General features: G+C 38.6%; 3 protein-coding genes across 3 annotated transcripts; 2 read left to right on the forward strand and 1 right to left on the reverse strand.

Moving 5' to 3' along the window:
• Positions 1 to 1216: 1216 nt before the first annotated feature.
• LOC106454833 (cysteine proteinase inhibitor 2) lies at positions 1217 to 1988 on the forward strand. The gene is made up of 2 exons (XM_013896924.3): positions 1217 to 1411; positions 1514 to 1988. The coding sequence occupies exons 1-2, from the start codon at positions 1266 to 1268 to the stop codon at positions 1776 to 1778; spliced, it is 411 nt and encodes a 136-aa protein (XP_013752378.1). The 5' UTR covers positions 1217 to 1265; the 3' UTR covers positions 1779 to 1988.
• A 175-nt stretch (positions 1989 to 2163) lies between these two features.
• Positions 2164 to 12932, reverse strand: LOC125609380 (callose synthase 2). The gene is made up of 42 exons (XM_048780783.1): positions 12674 to 12932; positions 12019 to 12255; positions 11853 to 11953; positions 11635 to 11756; positions 11449 to 11542; positions 11230 to 11340; positions 11032 to 11148; positions 10861 to 10953; positions 10664 to 10755; positions 10439 to 10565; positions 9963 to 10100; positions 9797 to 9873; positions 9627 to 9720; positions 9309 to 9428; positions 9101 to 9218; positions 8624 to 8961; positions 8481 to 8533; positions 8323 to 8383; positions 8066 to 8147; positions 7937 to 7986; positions 7768 to 7854; positions 7518 to 7655; positions 7313 to 7407; positions 7124 to 7208; positions 6878 to 7038; positions 6675 to 6798; positions 6504 to 6601; positions 6289 to 6418; positions 6042 to 6193; positions 5775 to 5884; positions 5568 to 5693; positions 5386 to 5454; positions 5111 to 5300; positions 4876 to 5035; positions 4536 to 4774; positions 4369 to 4452; positions 4182 to 4294; positions 3873 to 4102; positions 2989 to 3789; positions 2860 to 2910; positions 2593 to 2778; positions 2164 to 2507 (listed from the first exon to the last, which is right to left on the reverse strand). Exons 2-42 carry the CDS (start codon positions 12218 to 12220, stop codon positions 2259 to 2261), a joined length of 5868 nt encoding a protein of 1955 aa, XP_048636740.1. The 5' UTR covers positions 12221 to 12255; positions 12674 to 12932; the 3' UTR covers positions 2164 to 2258.
• A 430-nt stretch (positions 12933 to 13362) lies between these two features.
• LOC125575236 lies at positions 13363 to 16520 on the forward strand. Its single transcript, XM_048780784.1, has 2 exons — positions 13363 to 13979; positions 14063 to 16520. Exon 2 carries the CDS (start codon positions 14665 to 14667, stop codon positions 16333 to 16335), a length of 1671 nt encoding a protein of 556 aa, XP_048636741.1. The 5' UTR covers positions 13363 to 13979; positions 14063 to 14664; the 3' UTR covers positions 16336 to 16520.
• Positions 16521 to 17712: the final 1192 nt, after the last annotated feature.

Raw genomic sequence — 17712 nt, forward strand, 5'->3', positions numbered from 1 at the left:
CAGTATTGTTTCCAGAGTTGAATTATTTTGACATTTATCTTTCATATGATTTTGAAAGGTTTCAGATCAACCAACGAATTGATACATGTCATTTAATGTTTTAGTCGTATGCTTAAGGAAAACTTACATTTTTGTAATTTAATGTTGTTTAAAAAAATTCAAAATATAACATATAAGAAAAAATATAACATATAAGGTTTCCTCATTTTTGTAATTTAAAGTCATTTTAAAAAGTACAAAATATAACATATAAGGTTTCCTCATTTTTGTAAGTTAAAGTTGTTTTAAAAATTTCAAAATATAATATATAAGAAAAAATATTTTTTTTAATTATATGGTCAGTGTGATTGTTTAATTTTTTTTAATAATATAAAATTAAACAAAAATGAGGAATGATGCAATTCTTTTATAAAATCTATATTATTTATAGTCATTAATTTTCATATATATGTTAACCATATTAAGTAACTCCGTAGCTTTTATTTAAAGAAAGAATACGCGTTACTTATATTTTGGGTTGATATAATGTTCCCTAGTAATTAGATTTTGGACCAACATTTTTTTAATTGATTCTTAAGCTGTCACGTAAACTAAATTGATATCTTAATCAAGTGACATCTAAGCAAAATCTTTTTTTAATTAATTCAAACTTAAGGTTCTAACTTTTTAAACTATTCTCAGTTAATATATAAGGAATAATTAAAATCGAAGTCATAAGAAATAGCTAGTCTAGCAAGACCATGCATGATGAATTGATGATGATTCCTTTTGTCAAAATTTTAAAATGGTCTCATTGGTGCAAATTGTAGATAACGAATCAGGCTCGAGAAACATGCACAATACTTCTTTTTTTTTTAATGTAGCACAGCCATAATTTTCGAAAATCGTAATATGGAAAATTGAGAAATTTCTTGTTTTCAAGTCATACAACCGCGACATCCAACTTTATAATGACTTAGTGCTCAAATCATCATATAACTAATAAATACATCGTTAGTATTTAGTAATATATTATATATCGTTAACAAAGAAAAAACAAGTTGATCCGAGCATGTCATATACGTTAAAATGGTAGGTCTCACTTCACGTGTTGATGAATGTAACTTAAAAGATGCGAAACCCCGAAGGTGCCCATAGCATGTGGGACACATTCACGTACACCCAAACACAACACCAACAAACCCAAACCCAAAACTCTCTATATAAACAACAAAAAAAAAATCAAATTTAAGCCGAAGGAGAAGAAGAAAAAAAGTTAGAAGCAAATGTCAAAAGTCTCTCTTATTAGATTGTCATTGTTAGGGTTTCTGGCGATCGCCGTCGTGACTCCATCGGCGAAGTCCACCCTTCTCGGAGGGAAGTCAGATGTTGGGAACGTTCGAACCAACATTGAAATTCAAGAACTTGGAAGGTAATATACACGCATAACATGATACATTATAATTGATACATCCACCAACCATATGTCGTCTTATATTGGAATTAGAAGTGTGATGTGACTCTATGATTACAGGTACTGCGTGAAACAATTCAATCTACAACAACAGAGCAAGCAAGGTAACGAAGCATCCAATGCAAGAACGGACGCGGCTGTGTTGAGTCCGTTGAAATTTAGCCGAGTTGAGTCGGCTCAGAAACAGGTCGTGGCAGGTACCAAATACTATCTAAGGATTGCAGTGACTCAACCCGATGGCACGAGCAGGATGTTTGACTCAGTTATAGTTATTCAACCATGGCTCTTCTCTAAGAAGTTGCTCGAATTCACTCCTGTAGCTTAGCCTTATTTGACTAACTTCATTTCTTTATTCGTAAATTCCCATAATATATAATTTGGAAAACCCAAAATGTGTATGATATGAATCTATTAGCAATGGGTTAGTAGTTTGGTCTGTAAAGATTTTATACGTTGTACATAAATAAAGGTAAAATATGTTATGAAGATGTGATAAATTACCGAAATTTTATATATAAATTTTGCAAATTTTATTTTTGTTGTTTAGTCATCAGGTATAAACAACTAATTCCAGGAATATAGGCAACGGTGGTCAATGTATGTGAATCTTATTAAGTTAGTAACTGATAATGTTTTTGACCTAAACTCTCATAGACCAAAAGGGTAGAAACAAACGGAAGAATATGTAGTAGATTACTTGGCAAGAAAAGTAATAACGAATACGTAACTGGCATTATAGTTGAATCTAATCTACATAGCAATATTATATACACACAAGTTCGTTTGCTTATAATGATTTTAGTTTTCACTCTTTGTTCTTGGAAGATCGGTCTTTTCTTTGACCACCGAGAATACGTGAAATCTGCAAACCTCTACTAAACGCTTGGTTAAAGAGCATTCTTGTCTGAAACTCAGACACGAACGGGAACCAAGCCAAGAAAGCTACCGGAGTGAACAAAAGCAAACCCATCAGAATCTCATAGCCTCGTGCCAGCGTCCGAACCGATGACCATATCCCTAGCCGTTGAATCAGAGGCTTACACGCTTGTGCAATCTATAGGCAAGAAGGGTGTTTTTAATTAGTTAACTAAAGATCATAACCTATTTTCACAAACAAGACAAAGACAAAGATGTCTTACCAGTAACATTCCCCAACCGGTTGGCATGAAAGCGAGCATACAAAGGAGGATGTCTTTAGGTGTTAAGAGACGAAGAGCTATGAAAGTAATGAGGATTGCAAGGAACGTGAGGAACACAAGACCCTTGATGATCCTGAAGAGTAGCTGGAAGTTTGTGCTGAACCGTCTCCTTCCCATACCCAAACCCTGTGATCGGTTTACATTCGGTTTAGTTAACTTTAGCTTTCAGCTTAAACCGATTATATATAAAATGAAATGTTACCATACCTTGACAATGAGTAAAATGAACAAGATCACGAACCATGAAGCTCCATATATCTGCCAAAACATCGAAAACTTAGTTTACCACAAACTACAAGATTCATTGTAACATGAGATGAGTTAAGTTTCTCTCACCCACAAACTTTGATTCTCCTGTTTAAAAGTGCTGAGCTGGTACACAAGCCCATACTGAAAGATGAAGAACCGCAAAGCCAAAACAATCTCAAGGATGATACCGCGCTTTCCCGAGTGCCTAAGATGCCCAATCTCCTTCTCCCACCAAGACTCCCAGCTCTTCTCTGGAGGAACACCGATCCCTCCTCGGTTATATATCCACTTGTTCCAGTCCGTCCAATCATCCACAATCTTCTGCCACTCGAAACCAGACGGGTTGAACAAGAACGGAGCAAACAGCCACGTTACCACCATAAACCATATCGAAACGGTGATCAGAATATACGTGACCACGCCTCTATAAGCGTGTCCGAATATCTGATACACCAGGAGTAGTATCATCAGCTCTATGCCCTTCACGAAGTGGCTGCGGGAGTAGAATCTGTAGTTCTCGGCGAACTTGGCGTGGAACACCACGAAGCCACGCCCTGTGCCTCTGTACTCCGCGCCTCCGTGGAACAGCGTTCTGCCGTAGTAATGAGTCTTTGTGCCGAGCTGGAACGTGAAGAAGACTGAAGCGAGCTGTAGCTGCATCAGCACGAAGTCGATCAAGGCGTTGTGGAAGCCTCTCTCGAGTCCAATCTCCATCATCATGGGTAAGGCCATTAAGAAACCGATTTGCACGAAGGATTGAGAAGCGAGGGCTGCTTGAAGAGGCATGTTGGAACGGAAAGCCTTTTGGTTGCTTAAACCTTCTTCAAGACCACTGAGGACGAGGTATAAACGTCCATAGAGGAATACATAGACCGTAAGCACCGTTAACTGTTATAAAGACACAAGTAATGTTTCAGACAGAGATATGTTATACTGATTGTGAGATCAAGTAGAGCAGAGTTTAGACGTACCATGGTACTGAAATAGAACCCAATTGTAGTGAAATAACAAGAAAGCATACGGAAGAAATCGAAACGGTGTCCTAGTCTGTATAAGTCACGGCTTAGAGTTTGCTCTCCGTTTCCGTTAGCTATCTTTGCCTCAAACATTGAAATCTGGTTGAGTCCCACATCTCTCCCTTTACCAACTTGTATGTATTCATGATGTGTCACATTGCCTTCACGTAGAGTAGAGTTGAAACCTGAAAACAAAGTAAAGGTATGAGAAAACGATTAAAGGAAGTAAACGTGTTACCAGAAGAAGGGAGTTGAAGCAAGTGCCTGCAAATATGTCTTCACTTAGGTTGATAACTTTAGAAGCTTTGCAGACACCACCTCTGGTAAGGTGAAACAGCCGATCAAAAACATCCGGATGTCCATAATGGAATCGTACCCTGGAGGAGTTTAAACAAAAGGTCAACTTCGCAATATCCTTCAGAAAAATTCAAAACAGGAGAAAGGAACTTACTTCAAGGGGCTAGCTAGCACCCTCTGTCCAATAGTAACAAAACTGTTCTCCTGATTTGACATAAACCATGCAAGAGAAGAAACACTGCCACAAGTACGAAATGAATTCGTGCGTGAATACCACAGTGGCTCTCTAAATGGGCAGTACAAGAGATCATATTGTGATACCTTCCAGTGAAAATATGCTCTCTAAGTCCAAGTATTGTAGGGGTTCTTACGCCACCATGCTTTTCAAGAAACTCTTGCAGCAAGTTCCTCATTTTGAAAGCTTCCTCCATGTAGTTATCCTGGTTCATGTCTATTGTTTGTAACCCTTCTCCACGAGTAAAAATAATAGCATGATTCTGATTCTCCGGCTTTCCCTCTCCTAGTATTGCAGGTCCTGGTAGCTTAATCCGATAGATGACCTGCAGGAATAAATATAAACTCAATTCTCCAAACCAAAACAACAATGTATACTCATGACCCTTTCTAGTCAGCATACATGGAGTTATTTTGAAGTTTATACCTGGTCTAGTGTTTGCACAGATTCCGAAGAATCCATAGGTTTGGTCTGTGGAGCAGCTTTGACAAGAGCTGAGTAATAAATTTTGTCGTCTGCCCCTTTATAGCTGTCTTTATGTGTCTGCTCAACCTCATCGATATAAGCAACACGCAGAGATGGGTATCTGCCACAAAGAAACAGTTACATTCAACTCAAGCATCCGAGAATGAAAATAACAAAACAACTGAAGAAAACATACGTAGTCATGAGCCTCAATATGTCTTTAGCACGTTGGTCACCAGATCTCTTCTGGATACTATATTGTTGGCACGAAACCACAAAGGTGAACTTCATATCAGCAAGTGCTTGACACTGAGCCCAGAGTGACTTTCCGCTCTTTGATGCATCTTCGCTAGTTAACTCCAGAGCCTTGTACCCTTTCATTAATTCTTAAACAGAACAAAAAGCAGATTCAGGAATGTTTTCACAGGTTCTAAGAGCAGAAGTAATCATAAACAATGTCTCGAGAGGCACCTTCATCCTTTGCCATATCAAGGAAAGCTTGGAGCTCCAAAGCCTTTCGGTAATACATCATGCCTCGCACTGATTTATCAAAATCAGTCACAACATGCATATAGCAAGCACAATATCATAGAGCTAAAACGTGAAGCAGAGTTTGTCTGATGTAAATATTAATACAAAAGACCACATAGTACCAGTTTTGGTCAGTGTTTGGCCTCTGTAAGAAGCCCACAGACGAAGCTCCTCTTCCAAGTCTTCTCTTGCTCTGATTTCTTCCTCGCTGCCACATTTAATTCGTTCCAGAAAGTTTGTCCACTCATCTGAGGTGAACAACAGACTCAGTTGACAGGGTAGAACTCCAGATTACAATTTAAGTGTCACAAGAACAAATGGAAACAAACCTGGAAAGATCTTCTGCAAGTAAAAGAGAATGGAGACTCCATCTTCATTTTGCTTCTCCAAGCCAAAAATGGAGAAAAGAACATCCTCTTGATAGTATGGTGTTAGGACCCTATGGAAAATCAAAAACATAGACACTAAGTTGTTGTAATTACAGAGAAATGTAGCATATGACTGAAACAGAATTTCTTCCTCAGTCCAGAACATTCATCCATACATGCAAATGCAATATATGGCCAAAACTTAGGTTGAAAGAGGATGGAACATACGAAAAAGAAAGCATGTTGCGGATCTTGGGTGCATCTGGCATTTCCATGAATAAGGAGTTTGAAAAGAAAGTAAGACGCCTACGAGCTTCCAAGTTAGATGGTACATCCATAGCAGACTCTTTAACAGTAAGCAAAAGATGAAGCCTCTTGATCTGCGCAATGAAAAGAAGGAAACAAACAAATAACTTAAAAGGTCCTCAGATGCAAAAGAGATCAAATCGATGAATTTAAATGAGAAAAAACTTGCCTTTTCTTTCCATGCTTCTGTTTGAGAGTACACAGGGAACCGAAGTTGGCTGAAATATTTTTTCTGTTGATGAAGAGGAGTCATTACATCGTACTTGACATAAGTTCCATTGTGGGCTGTCTCTAGCAAGCTGTAGAAAGAATAATCTAAATGAGTGTGTCTCAAAGAATATTGACCAAACCATTCAGTAGAAGGCCTAACTCAAATATACTTACCTTGGGACCTCGTAGTCCATTATGTCTCTAGTTACAACTTCTAACATGTTCAACAACACAATAACAATCTGGTCCTTGTCCTCCTCTTTGTTTTCCATCTGTTGCAATTACACCAAATAATTCATGCCAAAGTTGCAGAGGTATTCAACATGGTATTGCTACAAGACTTACCAGATACTCAATTAGTCGAACAAACTGACCATAGAGATCAGGAAGCGCACTCAAGTCCAGCGTCTCTATCAGTGTTTCGTTTGCTATATATTCATCAATCTTGGCAAAGATTTCGTTTATGACCCTGCACAAGACAAATAAATTAGAACAGTAAAATGTATTTTTCCGAGATTAAACAACATTAACTCTACTAAAAAACTCACTGTCTTTCACGTTCCCCAACAACCAAGAAGTTTATGAGATTCCTAAAAGAGGCATAGCACTCTCTAACTGCACAAGTCATGTAACTGTCGATACTCAGTCTCTTTTTCAGTTCACGATCTTTTCCATTGCTATCTTTCGCCATATCCAGAGCTATTGGTATCTACCACATTAATAACAAGAGTAATCAAGATAACAATAAAAAGACAAACGTAAGATCATACTGAAAGACCAAGATCAATGCTCACCTTACTGGCTAGCAGAAACGGTGGCCAGCGGATAAGATCCAGATCAGGGTCAGCCCAATATGGTACAAGAAGGAGTTCCATTTCCCTGCGTATTAATGAACATTAGCACTGAACTCTTCAATCAATAATAGGCTAATAGCAATCATTTTCAGACTGGTAAAAGGAGGAAAAGTCTAAGGCACACTCAACCTATTGCTAATCAAATCCTCTTCTCTGAAACTACTGATGATCTTGTTCCACATCTGAGCAAACCGTGCAGCCTCCTTGTCTTTACTAGATGGAATCTGAAATTGCCAGAACATAACACAACTTCAAACGGAGCTCTATCCAACAGAAGTTATTAACATTATTCATAAAAATACTGGTCCGTATCATGTTTCGTTTGTAAGCAGACCTGATCGAACTTGCGGGAGAAAGTCGCCCTAATCCCTCTCTTCTTTGCAGTTTCGCTTTTCTCATTTGGAACCAAGCAAGCATTAAAGGCCCCTGGTAAGGACTGAAATCTAGACCTCAACATTCCTAGTGTTCGGATCTGCAAATTTAATAAACTTCATCTCAGACATTGTTTATTTTTGTGGGAAACTCAAGATATGTTAGCATGCCACTTCATCATATAATAACTAAGTTCTATTTGCAATATAAACCTCTCCAAGACGTCGAAAAGCTCCATTTAAACCCCCAACAAGAGTTGATACAATTGCGTACCATATCTGGGTGTCCATGAAATAAACCTGTATATGAAAGTTAGCATAGATATATGTAGGGGAAGTATATAAAGGAAGCATATGTTAGAGGAAGCTGTGGCCAACTCACAAGAATGACAGGTGACCAGAGCGCCACCACAACACCCAAATTATTCTTTGCTGAAACAAAAGGAAAAAAAAAAATAGAAAATTATTATGCAATGAACTAATACTGTACCTACACGCTACTAAACATTACCATGAGGGAAAAATTCGTGCCAACGGTACACTGAGATATGAACTCGCATAATATCTTTGGTTGGGACGACAAGAGGTTTAATCTGCTCCAAGAAATGGAAAGTATGAGAAACATATGTATTTAAGGGTTGATAAAAATGTCACTAGAATCATCTCAACAGCTGTTAGTGAAGAGTCTTCATTTATAATATGCTCCTTACATATTGTTCTTGTTATATTAAGAAAAAACACATTCAAGATAACCGCAAAATGTAGTACCTCAGCATAAAAACTGAATGCAAGCTTTGATATCAGAAGGACAACCCAGTACATCGTGTACCTAAATATCATTACCAAAACCTCGTTAGGCAGTGCGTTGTAAGACAATCAAACATTAATTATATTATAACACTAGCATGCAAGTTTTACAGTCTTACTTAAAAAGCGACCATGCACTCTCATGCATACCCCTTCCTATGTATAGCCTCGGCTGCATCACCAAGAAACAGAATCAAGATTAGCGATCTTCTTAAATAGCATTCATGAACTAGCGACTTATTAAGATTTATGAATAAGGTACCTGAGACCACCACATCATCAACATCACTATTTTAATGTCCGACCTTTCAAGATAACGTCGGATGAATGGGAACACGAAGAGCAGCGTAGAGAGCATGTTTGGGGATAAGTAGATAAGAATGACCATGATGAACAGGGAAGGTGAGGAACCGCTGTGTCCCCCCAACCAGTTCTTAATGGTTTCCGCAATACCGGAAGGGCTTCTCCAGCTGTATGCGTAAGTTACTGGCATGAGTACAACCCATACTGCAGCTGCAATTGCCTTCAAGATGAATCTGAGCTTCGCATGAAATGACATGCTATGTCTTGACTTCCAGCTCAGAGCTATATCAAGGACAGCTGAAATTTTGGCAACCAGTTCAGAGAAAGAAAAGAGCATGTCCAGAAATGCAGAAATAGAGAAATTTTTGTACAAGATAGCTACTATGATAGCTACATATGGAAAACTTTAAAGCGGTATGAGTTGACGAATCATTACCTTGTGCAAGCTTTAAAATAGCTGCCGTGATGAAGATGCTCAAAACCTTTAGGAAGACATCACCGTGAAAGATGGCGCCTAAATCGCCTGAGCCGTTCCAAGCAATAATGATCATTGCCTACACAATACATAAATGAATCAAAACTACATGTCATGACAAGAAAGTACAGATTTGGAGACTGTATTTAATGGAAATTACTAGCCCTACCTGCAAAGACAGGATATAGAAACTCCACATTCTATCGAAACTTCTAAAGATATGCCAGAAGGAGCGTATCTCAACAAAGTTAACTTTCCCCATCCATCGATCTCCAGTTTTTGGTTTGTCCTGCAGCATTGTGAACACCAACCATGAAATTCTAGATACACAAAACTTGAGGAAAACAATAGAACACTTCTACCTAACGTATAGCATGACTAGTTGAACTATAATTTGAAGTATAGAACTTGTATGTTTCTTTAACACAGTATACACAAGAAGTTGAAAACAACAAAAGATAATGAGCCTAGTTTCTTCTACCCTTACCTCACCCTTGTCAAGTCGAAGTTCCTCAGCTGTCTGACAAAAGAAATCAGCATCAGCTCGCATAGGCCACCCTAACCGAAAGCACCGAACTGACCTACAAGTTGATAAAACAAAGAGCTGTAAGAGACCTGACATTTTAGAAGGTTACAAGATAATTATGTTCAACGTACCAAAAATACTCATTTAAGTCGTCATAGTTTCTCCATTCAGAATGCTTCGACTTTCCTCCTCTACTTCTCTTTGCTTCCTACAATACACGAATATGATGATATAAAATGGAGGAGAAGACAGCAAAACAAGACAAATGGTCAAGACTGAAGAACCAAGGCAATCAACCTTAGCTATTGTCTTGTATATCGGAGTCACGACTTTCTGCAGGAAAGCTTCATCATCACCACCATATGCTGGTTTTATATGCTCCCCTGTTGTTGGACTAACACTCCCAGCCAACATCCCGTACAATTCAAAAGCCATCTACACAAATTCATACGATGAAAATTTAAACTCAAGTAAGAAAAACTTCCTAGTAAATGTCAAATATGTATTATTAAGTTCTAAATGTTTCATTTTCTTTGTATCCACCATGGGAAAATTTCACATACTCACTAATACTCAACGATGGCTATGGTTTACTTCCTCATCCTTATATCTAATGTTTTGAGCTCTCCGAAGTCCGAAGTTTACTAGTATATAGCTACGTCTAATGTAGTAGCAAAGATCACCAAGAACTGAACTCACATGCTCTTCTCTAAATTCAAAATGTAAGATTTCACTTTCAGGAAAACAAACTAGAGGAGAAGCTGAAGACATACATGGTGATATATATAGCAAAGGCATTCTGGCATGAATCTTAGGTTTGCAGCCTCTCCCCAAATCAAGAGATAGAGTCCCATATAAAGCAGTTTCCGCTGCTGAACCTCTTGTTGAATCGTCGGCAACCTACAAATGAGAAACAATAGAGATGAATATGTAGAAAATTCTCTTTTCTATGAAATAAATGAAAACAAAAAATGAGACGTTACAAGAAGAATCCTCACCAGAGACTGCTTTTCCGACCCAAATACTTGCACCACTTTTTGTAGTTTTTGAAAAGTTTCTTCATCACTATAGTCAATGCGCGATCATCCAACTAAAGGCAGACATTGTAAATTAAACCATTAATGCAGATAGGGAGAACCACTGAACAAGACACATAAATTGTAAACTGTGAACTGAAGTTCAAAAGAGAAGATACCTTTGGTTGTTGTTCAGGTCTCGGAAACTGTCGAATGTGGACATTAGCAAGTAACAAAATCAAGTGCTCTCTTTGATTGGCAACGTTATCTTTCTGCCATTTTAAAGGTTTGGATCACAATCAAGCACATGGAGATATTCTCAATCAACTAAAGAAAAACAGGATATTCACCTGAAAACCAAACATAGTTTGAAGCCAGTCTAGCATGTCTTCATCGAGTTTCTTTTTGTGACCTGCTGGCCATGGTAGACCCCTAGTGTTACGAAGTGCGATAACCGTAGCTTGTATCTGTAGAACAGTGTGTAAGTGTTTATTATTCTGAGTCAGAACAGAACTAAACATAAAAATGGAAATGTTTATTTGGTTAACCTCAGGAAATCTCATTATAGCCTGATTTTGACTATCAGGATCAAGGGGAAGAATGTTGTAAGGCACGTAGATTTGGCTTTTTTCTTCAACCTTTGTGTGGGCTTCTAGAATCTACCAGTAAGAAAAAGGATGAACAGAAACGAGTGAGGCAACAATTAAGATAATATCAAGATGTTTCCTGCATAAGGACATAAGTACTATTAAGATATATATATTCACCTCATCAGCCACTTCCACATCTTCAGTCTGATTAACAGCCTTCAAGACTTCAAAGAGAACAGCAGCAGTTTGATATGCCTTTGTAAGTTGAGCACTACAAGGCCAAAAAGAAAAACATTGTTGCATTAAGACAGAAAACACACATCAAAAGATAAAGAATAAAACATGGTTCCATGAAACACAAACCGGTCAGCTTTGTCAGCAGCGTTGAGCAAAGCCTGGATGTATTTCTTGTAGTAGTGTTGATAGAAACTTTGCATTTCGCGTGCGTCACTCTTCTGCCTTCCTGCAAGTGTTGTTTCATTCTCCTGCACAAGGTCAACAGATAAGGTGTGACTAAACATGACACAAGAATCATAAATAAAAACGAAACTCAAGCAAAGGAAGTGATGATAGATATTCACCCGCTCTAACCGCTGAAGAAGCGCAGTCTTAAACTGTCTAACACCACGACCACTTGACGTTGGATCAAGCCTGTGTGCCTTCTCAAACGCATAAAACCGACCTGAGAGAATCATCCTTTGTTAAAGATTGTTTAAGAAGAGCAAATTTTACATTAGTTCAACTCACATAAGTAAGCAACACGAGGGTTACTAGCTTCTACTTCATTAGCAACACGAAGAATTGGAGCAATCTCCACGAGTGACGATGGCACCACTTCACTGTCCAGCATAGCCTCTCCGAGATTGCCAGCTGTTTGAGTCCGCAGAATCCGCCTCTGCGGCGGAGGCGGATCAGGTCCTCCTCCTCCTCCTCCTCTCCTTTGAGACATCCTCTAAATCTTCCTAACCAACAAATCTGTATGAACTGAACAAAAAAAAATAGAGACTGCTGTCAAACTAACGATCCGACAGAGAAAAGAAAAAAACAAAACATGAACTGCTTCACTCTGAAGCAAGATGAGATTCACACCAATCAATAAATTCGATATCTTCGAGAAAGGACGAAAAATGCTAAAAAGTGACTTTTTATTAATAAATTGAAAAGAATCCAAACGGTCTGAAAGTAAAGTAGGCAATAAGATGTGTAAAGCCACAAACTTTATCACTCCCCGAACCTAACTCATCGATCATCCATAGCAAACACACAAGAAAGTCCTGATCTTTACAAGTCTCAAGAGTGTTCAGTGAAACTTTGAATCAGATTCGGCTCAATCAAGTGTGTCAGTGAAAAACCCAAGTAAAAAGTTTTGACCTTTGAATCAGATTCGGCTCAAGAAATTTACCTGATCGAGAGAGCAGAAAGGGGGAGCTGATTATCGAAACCTAAGATAGCTTCAAGGAGAAGCAAGAACATGCGGTGGAACAAGAGTACAGAGCGACAAGCTATCTATCATCTTCCTTGGGGTAGCATCAGAGAGAGAAAGAGAAAGAGAGAGAGAGAGAGAGAGAGTTACAGATAAAGATTGGGGAAAGCAACGGGAACAAGACAGGCGCCAATGTTATTTTCTTTGTTGCTATTTTTTTATCACTTCTTTTTAGTGTTTTGGTGTTGGCGTTTTTATTCTATTTTAACCAATAAGGAATGTCCTCGACATCATCCCCATGCTCCACATGTTCTTATGCTTTTAATCTTTAGAAGATGCTGGGTCGTTCTCCTATGTATTAATCATGTAATGATAGACTTTTTTTACCAACATATACTTTTTTTTTGTGGCCAACCACCGATTTATTTTTTTTAAACCAAATCTCTAAAATGAAAATCGAAAAGGTGAAACAGATAGAGAAAATGACACAAAGAACACTAAATGAAGTTTTCCTCCCCAAACTAGCACTCAGGATCAGAATTCACAAAAATAGGTTTCATTAAAGGGGCCCTTATGCCCCCTTCTTTAACTAATTTAAAAAACAAATTTGAAATCAATTTGTCGCCGTCCTCGTTTCATCGCTTCTTCTTCTCGTCTCTCCGTCGTCGTCGTCGTCGTCTCTCCGTCGTCGTCTCCCCGTCCTTGTCGTCGTCGTCTCTCCGTCGTCGTCGTCGTCGTCGTCTCTCCGTCGTCGTCTTCGCCTCTCCGTTGATCCGTCGTCGTCGTCTCTCCGTTTATTTATCGTCGTCGTCGTTTCTCAATTGATCTGTCGTTTCTACGTCTATTCATCTCATTCTCTCTCTCGTGTGTCTGATTTGATTAAGGTTTGAATCATTTCATTTTGTTATACATTATCTAGGTTTTGTTATATATTATTCATTTGTTGATGATTTGAAGTTGATTTTGTAGAACAATGGAAGTTTTGTGCATCTGTGGACAATGGATCTCAAAAGAATCTCTCCAGTGGGAGTTTCTTGTTGATTTGAAGAGGAATGCATCAATCATTTCCATAGAAGAAGATCTACTGTATGAAGATTTGATGAAGATTGTCTCTGAAGATTTTAGTGTTAAAGAGGAAGAAATCAGTTTGAGTTATGGTTTTTCATTGGATATGAAATGTATTATTGAAAGTTTCCCCCCACTCTCGATAGGTAATACTCGTCAGCTCAGAACTTTCATTTCCAAGACTAGAGCATTTGATGGAACCTGTCGTTTGTGTGTTAAGGTTTGTATGATTTTTTCTTAGACTTTTCAGGATATGCTTCATAACCAAGTATTATGCCTTACAGAACTACTTGACTTATGCAGGTTAGTACTGATCCAGTTAGCTGTAACACTCAAGCTTCTGATACATTTGCTTCTACTGTTCCATTGAATGCCAATCCAGCGATTCTTTCTACTGTGCAGAGTGAAAAACAGGTACATTGTCCTTAATTCCCTTTTTCTGTTTGTGTTTGCATGATATGCTTCATAATCAAGTACTATGCCTTACAAAACTACTTGACTTTTGCAGAGTCTTCTATATGAAGGTGTTTCTACAGTTCCTCTGAATGCTCTTCCGGATTTTAGTACTGATTCAGCTAGCTGTAACATTCAAGCTTCTGATACATTTGCTTCTACTGTTCCATTGAATGCCAATCCAGTGATTCTTCCTACTGTGCAGAGTGAAAAACAGGTACATTGTCCCTAATTCCCTTTTTCTGTTTGTGTTTGCATGATATGCTTCATAATCAAGTATTATGCCTTACAGAACTACTTGACTTTTGCAGAGTTTTCTATATGAAGGTGTTTCTACAGTTCCTCTGAATGCTCTTCCGGATTTTAGCCCTGTCCATATTGGACTTTCACCAAACACGAGAGTAGCTGGCGATATTAAGGTGAATAGCTATTTTAAGACAAAGAGAGAGTTGATGTTGAGGATGAAGAAATGGGCTTTAGAGTGGAAGTTTGAGTACAAGACTGTCTCTTCTAACAAGTCAAGAGTGCTTTTGAGTTGTGTTGATGAAAATTGCACGTGGAGGATGCGTGCTATCAAGCTACCTGTTTCAGATTTTTTCGTTGTTAAAAAGTATGTTCATGAGCATACATGCGATACAACACACAGGAAAGCCAACCACAGACAAGCATCTGCAAAGTTGTTGGGTTCTTTGATTTCCAGCAATTATGGAGAAAAAAAGGAAGGTCTCAAACCGAAACAGATCATTGAACAGGTCAGGATGCTGCATGGTGTTCACATCAATTACAAACAAGCTTGGAGAGTGAGAGAAGAAGCTCAGATTTTGGTTAGAGGGACTCCTGAAGACAGCTATTACAATTTGTCTAGGTGGTTGTATAAAATCACAGAAACAAACCCTGGTTCCTTGACTTATCAACATGTTGATGCTGCAGGAAAGTTCAAGTATGCATTTGTGGCTTTTGGTCCATCGATAAGGGGATTTTCATTGATGAGGAGAGTTATTGCAGTAGATGGTACATTTCTGAAGGGAAAATTCAATGGGACTTTATTGGCAGCTTGTGCTCAAGATGGGAATTATCATCTATATCCTCTCGCCTTTGCAGTGGTTGACGCAGAAAACGGCGCCTCTTGGAAATGGTTCTTTAGAGGTTTGAGCCAGAAGATCCCGGACGCTTCGGATCTTGTTTTTGTATCAGACAGGGCTAACTCCATTTCTTCAGCGTTGGAGGATGTATATCCCTTATCTCACCATGGAATTTGCAGGATCCATCTGCTCCGCAACATCACTCCTACATATGCGAAGACTGGGTTGCTACCTCTGGTGGAAAGCGCTGCTGATGCCTATACGTGTCACGAGTTCTGGTTAATCTTCAAGGACATAAAGGATAAATGTCCTGAATTGGCTAAGTATCTGGAAGAGTCTGATTTTAGGAAGTGGGCACGAAGCTATGCGCCTGCGAACAGGTATAATATCATGACTACCAACATTGCAGAGTCTCTCAATTCTATGTTGAAGATGCCTCGTGAGTTGCCCATTATCTCTCTCCTTGAAACTATCAGATTGACGATGACCACTTGGTTTTTTGAGCGACGCGAAGCGGCTGCGAAACATAAGCACCTGGTTACTCCAAAAGTTGTTCAGAAATTGGTATCTAGGTTAGGGGCCGCAATGTTGTTGAATGTGTATCAAGTTGATCGAAGCGAGTTTGAGGTGAAGAATGAAACAATGAAGTTTGTTGTTGACTTGGAGAAGCGGCATTGCACATGTAATGTTTTCGACATTGACAAGATCCCCTGCATCCATGCCATCGCTGCTGCTAAGCATATCAAGAGAGATGAAAACCGTTTTGTTGATGCTTCTCACTTGACAGAAACGTGGGCTAAAGCTTATGCTGAAAGCATACATCCTGGTGGAGAGTTGTCAACGTCCACCTATCCAGAGAATATTGATGAACTGTCTTGCCCACCTCCAGCTACCAAAAAGAAAAGTGGACGCCCTCCTACAAAGAGAAAGAGATCCGTTGGCGAGTTTGGGGTTCCTGGATCTAAATCTCAGTCCCACAAGTGCAGCAGATGTGGCACAGGAGGGCACAACAAGATCACATGCCAGAGGCCTATAGGATGAAGTTCTACATTTTTACATTTTTATCGATTATTATTTGGATGTTTGGCTATTTTGATGGTTACATGATATGCACAAGACCATATACATTTTTTCTTTTGGAACCCTATCCTGAATAAGTATGATTTCTTACAACTTTTGTAATATACAACATTATCTTTTGATCTCATTTCAATTTTTAGTTTAAACTTCTTTGCTAGAAAAAAACACAGTAATATTCAACTATTCTGGAATCCCATCCAACTTTTGTAACATCCAACTTTTGTAATATACAATGTATTATACTATAAATTGTATGGGTAAATTCAATTATGTGGAAGCAACTAACAGATGATTCTCCTCAGCCTAGCGGCTAAACCACGAAACCTATGATACCGAAACATTTGATCGACCCGGGTTCGACTCTCCTACGAGTAATGGGTGATTTTTTTTTTTTTGTTCAAACATATATCTCAGGAATCACATTTGTCGCAATCGGAAGCCCATCCTGAACTATCAAAGATCTTTCAATGTATTATACTATAAATTGTATGGGTAAATTCAATTATGTGGAAGCAACTAACAGATGATTCTCCTCAGCCTAGCGGCTAAACCACGAAACCTATGATACCGAAACATTTGATCGACCCGGGTTCGACTCTCCTACGAGTAATGGGTGATTTTTTTTTTTTTGTTCAAACATATATCTCAGGAATCACATTTGTCGCAATCGGAAGCCCATCCTGAACTATCAAAGATCTTTCCAATGTATTATACTATAAATTGTATGGGTAAATTCAATTATGTGGAAGCAACTAACAGATGATTCTCCTCAGCCTAGCGGCTAAACCACGAAACCTATGATACCGAAACATTTGATCGACCCGGGTTCGACTCTCCTACGAGTAATGGGTGATTTTTTTTTTTTTTGTTCAAACATATATCTCAGGAATCACATTTGTCGCAATCGGAAGCCCATCCTGAACTATCAAAGATCTTTCCAATGTATTATACTATAAATTGTATGGGTAAATTCAATTATGTGGAAGCAACTAACAGATGATTCTCCTCAGCCTAGCGGCTAAACCACGAAACCTATGATACCGAAACATTTGATCGACCCGGGTTCGACTCTCCTACGAGTAATGGGTGATTTTTTTTTTTTGTTCAAACATATATCTCAGGAATCACATTTGTCGCAATCGGAAGCCCATCCTGAACTATCAAAGATCTTTCCAATGTATTATACTATAAATTGTATGGGTAAATTCAATTATGTGGAAGCAACTAACAGATGATTCTCCTCAGCCTAGCGGCTAAACCACGAAACCTATGATACCGAAACATTTGATCGACCCGGGTTCGACTCTCCTACGAGTAATGGGTGATTTTTTTTTTTTT

Source organism: Brassica napus, chromosome A5 (assembly GCF_020379485.1).
Source record: "Brassica napus cultivar Da-Ae chromosome A5, Da-Ae, whole genome shotgun sequence".
Taxonomy (NCBI): domain Eukaryota; kingdom Viridiplantae; phylum Streptophyta; class Magnoliopsida; order Brassicales; family Brassicaceae; genus Brassica; species Brassica napus.

Coding starts and splice junctions, on each gene's coding strand:
- LOC106454833 (XM_013896924.3), top strand. CDS start 1,266: ATGTCAAAAGTCTCTCTTATTAGATTGTCATTGTTAGGGTTTCTGGCG. Junction 1,412..1,513: donor GAAATTCAAGAACTTGGAAG/GTAATATACACG, acceptor CTATGATTACAG/GTACTGCGTGAAACAATTCA.
- LOC125609380 (XM_048780783.1), bottom strand. CDS start 12,220: ATGTCTCAAAGGAGAGGAGGAGGAGGAGGAGGACCTGATCCGCCTCCG. Junction 9,219..9,308: donor TCTATATCCTGTCTTTGCAG/GTAGGGCTAGTA, acceptor TGTATTGTGTAG/GCAATGATCATTATTGCTTG. Junction 3,790..3,872: donor GGTTCTATTTCAGTACCATG/GTACGTCTAAAC, acceptor TCTTTATAACAG/TTAACGGTGCTTACGGTCTA.
- LOC125575236 (XM_048780784.1), top strand. CDS start 14,665: ATGTTGAGGATGAAGAAATGGGCTTTAGAGTGGAAGTTTGAGTACAAG.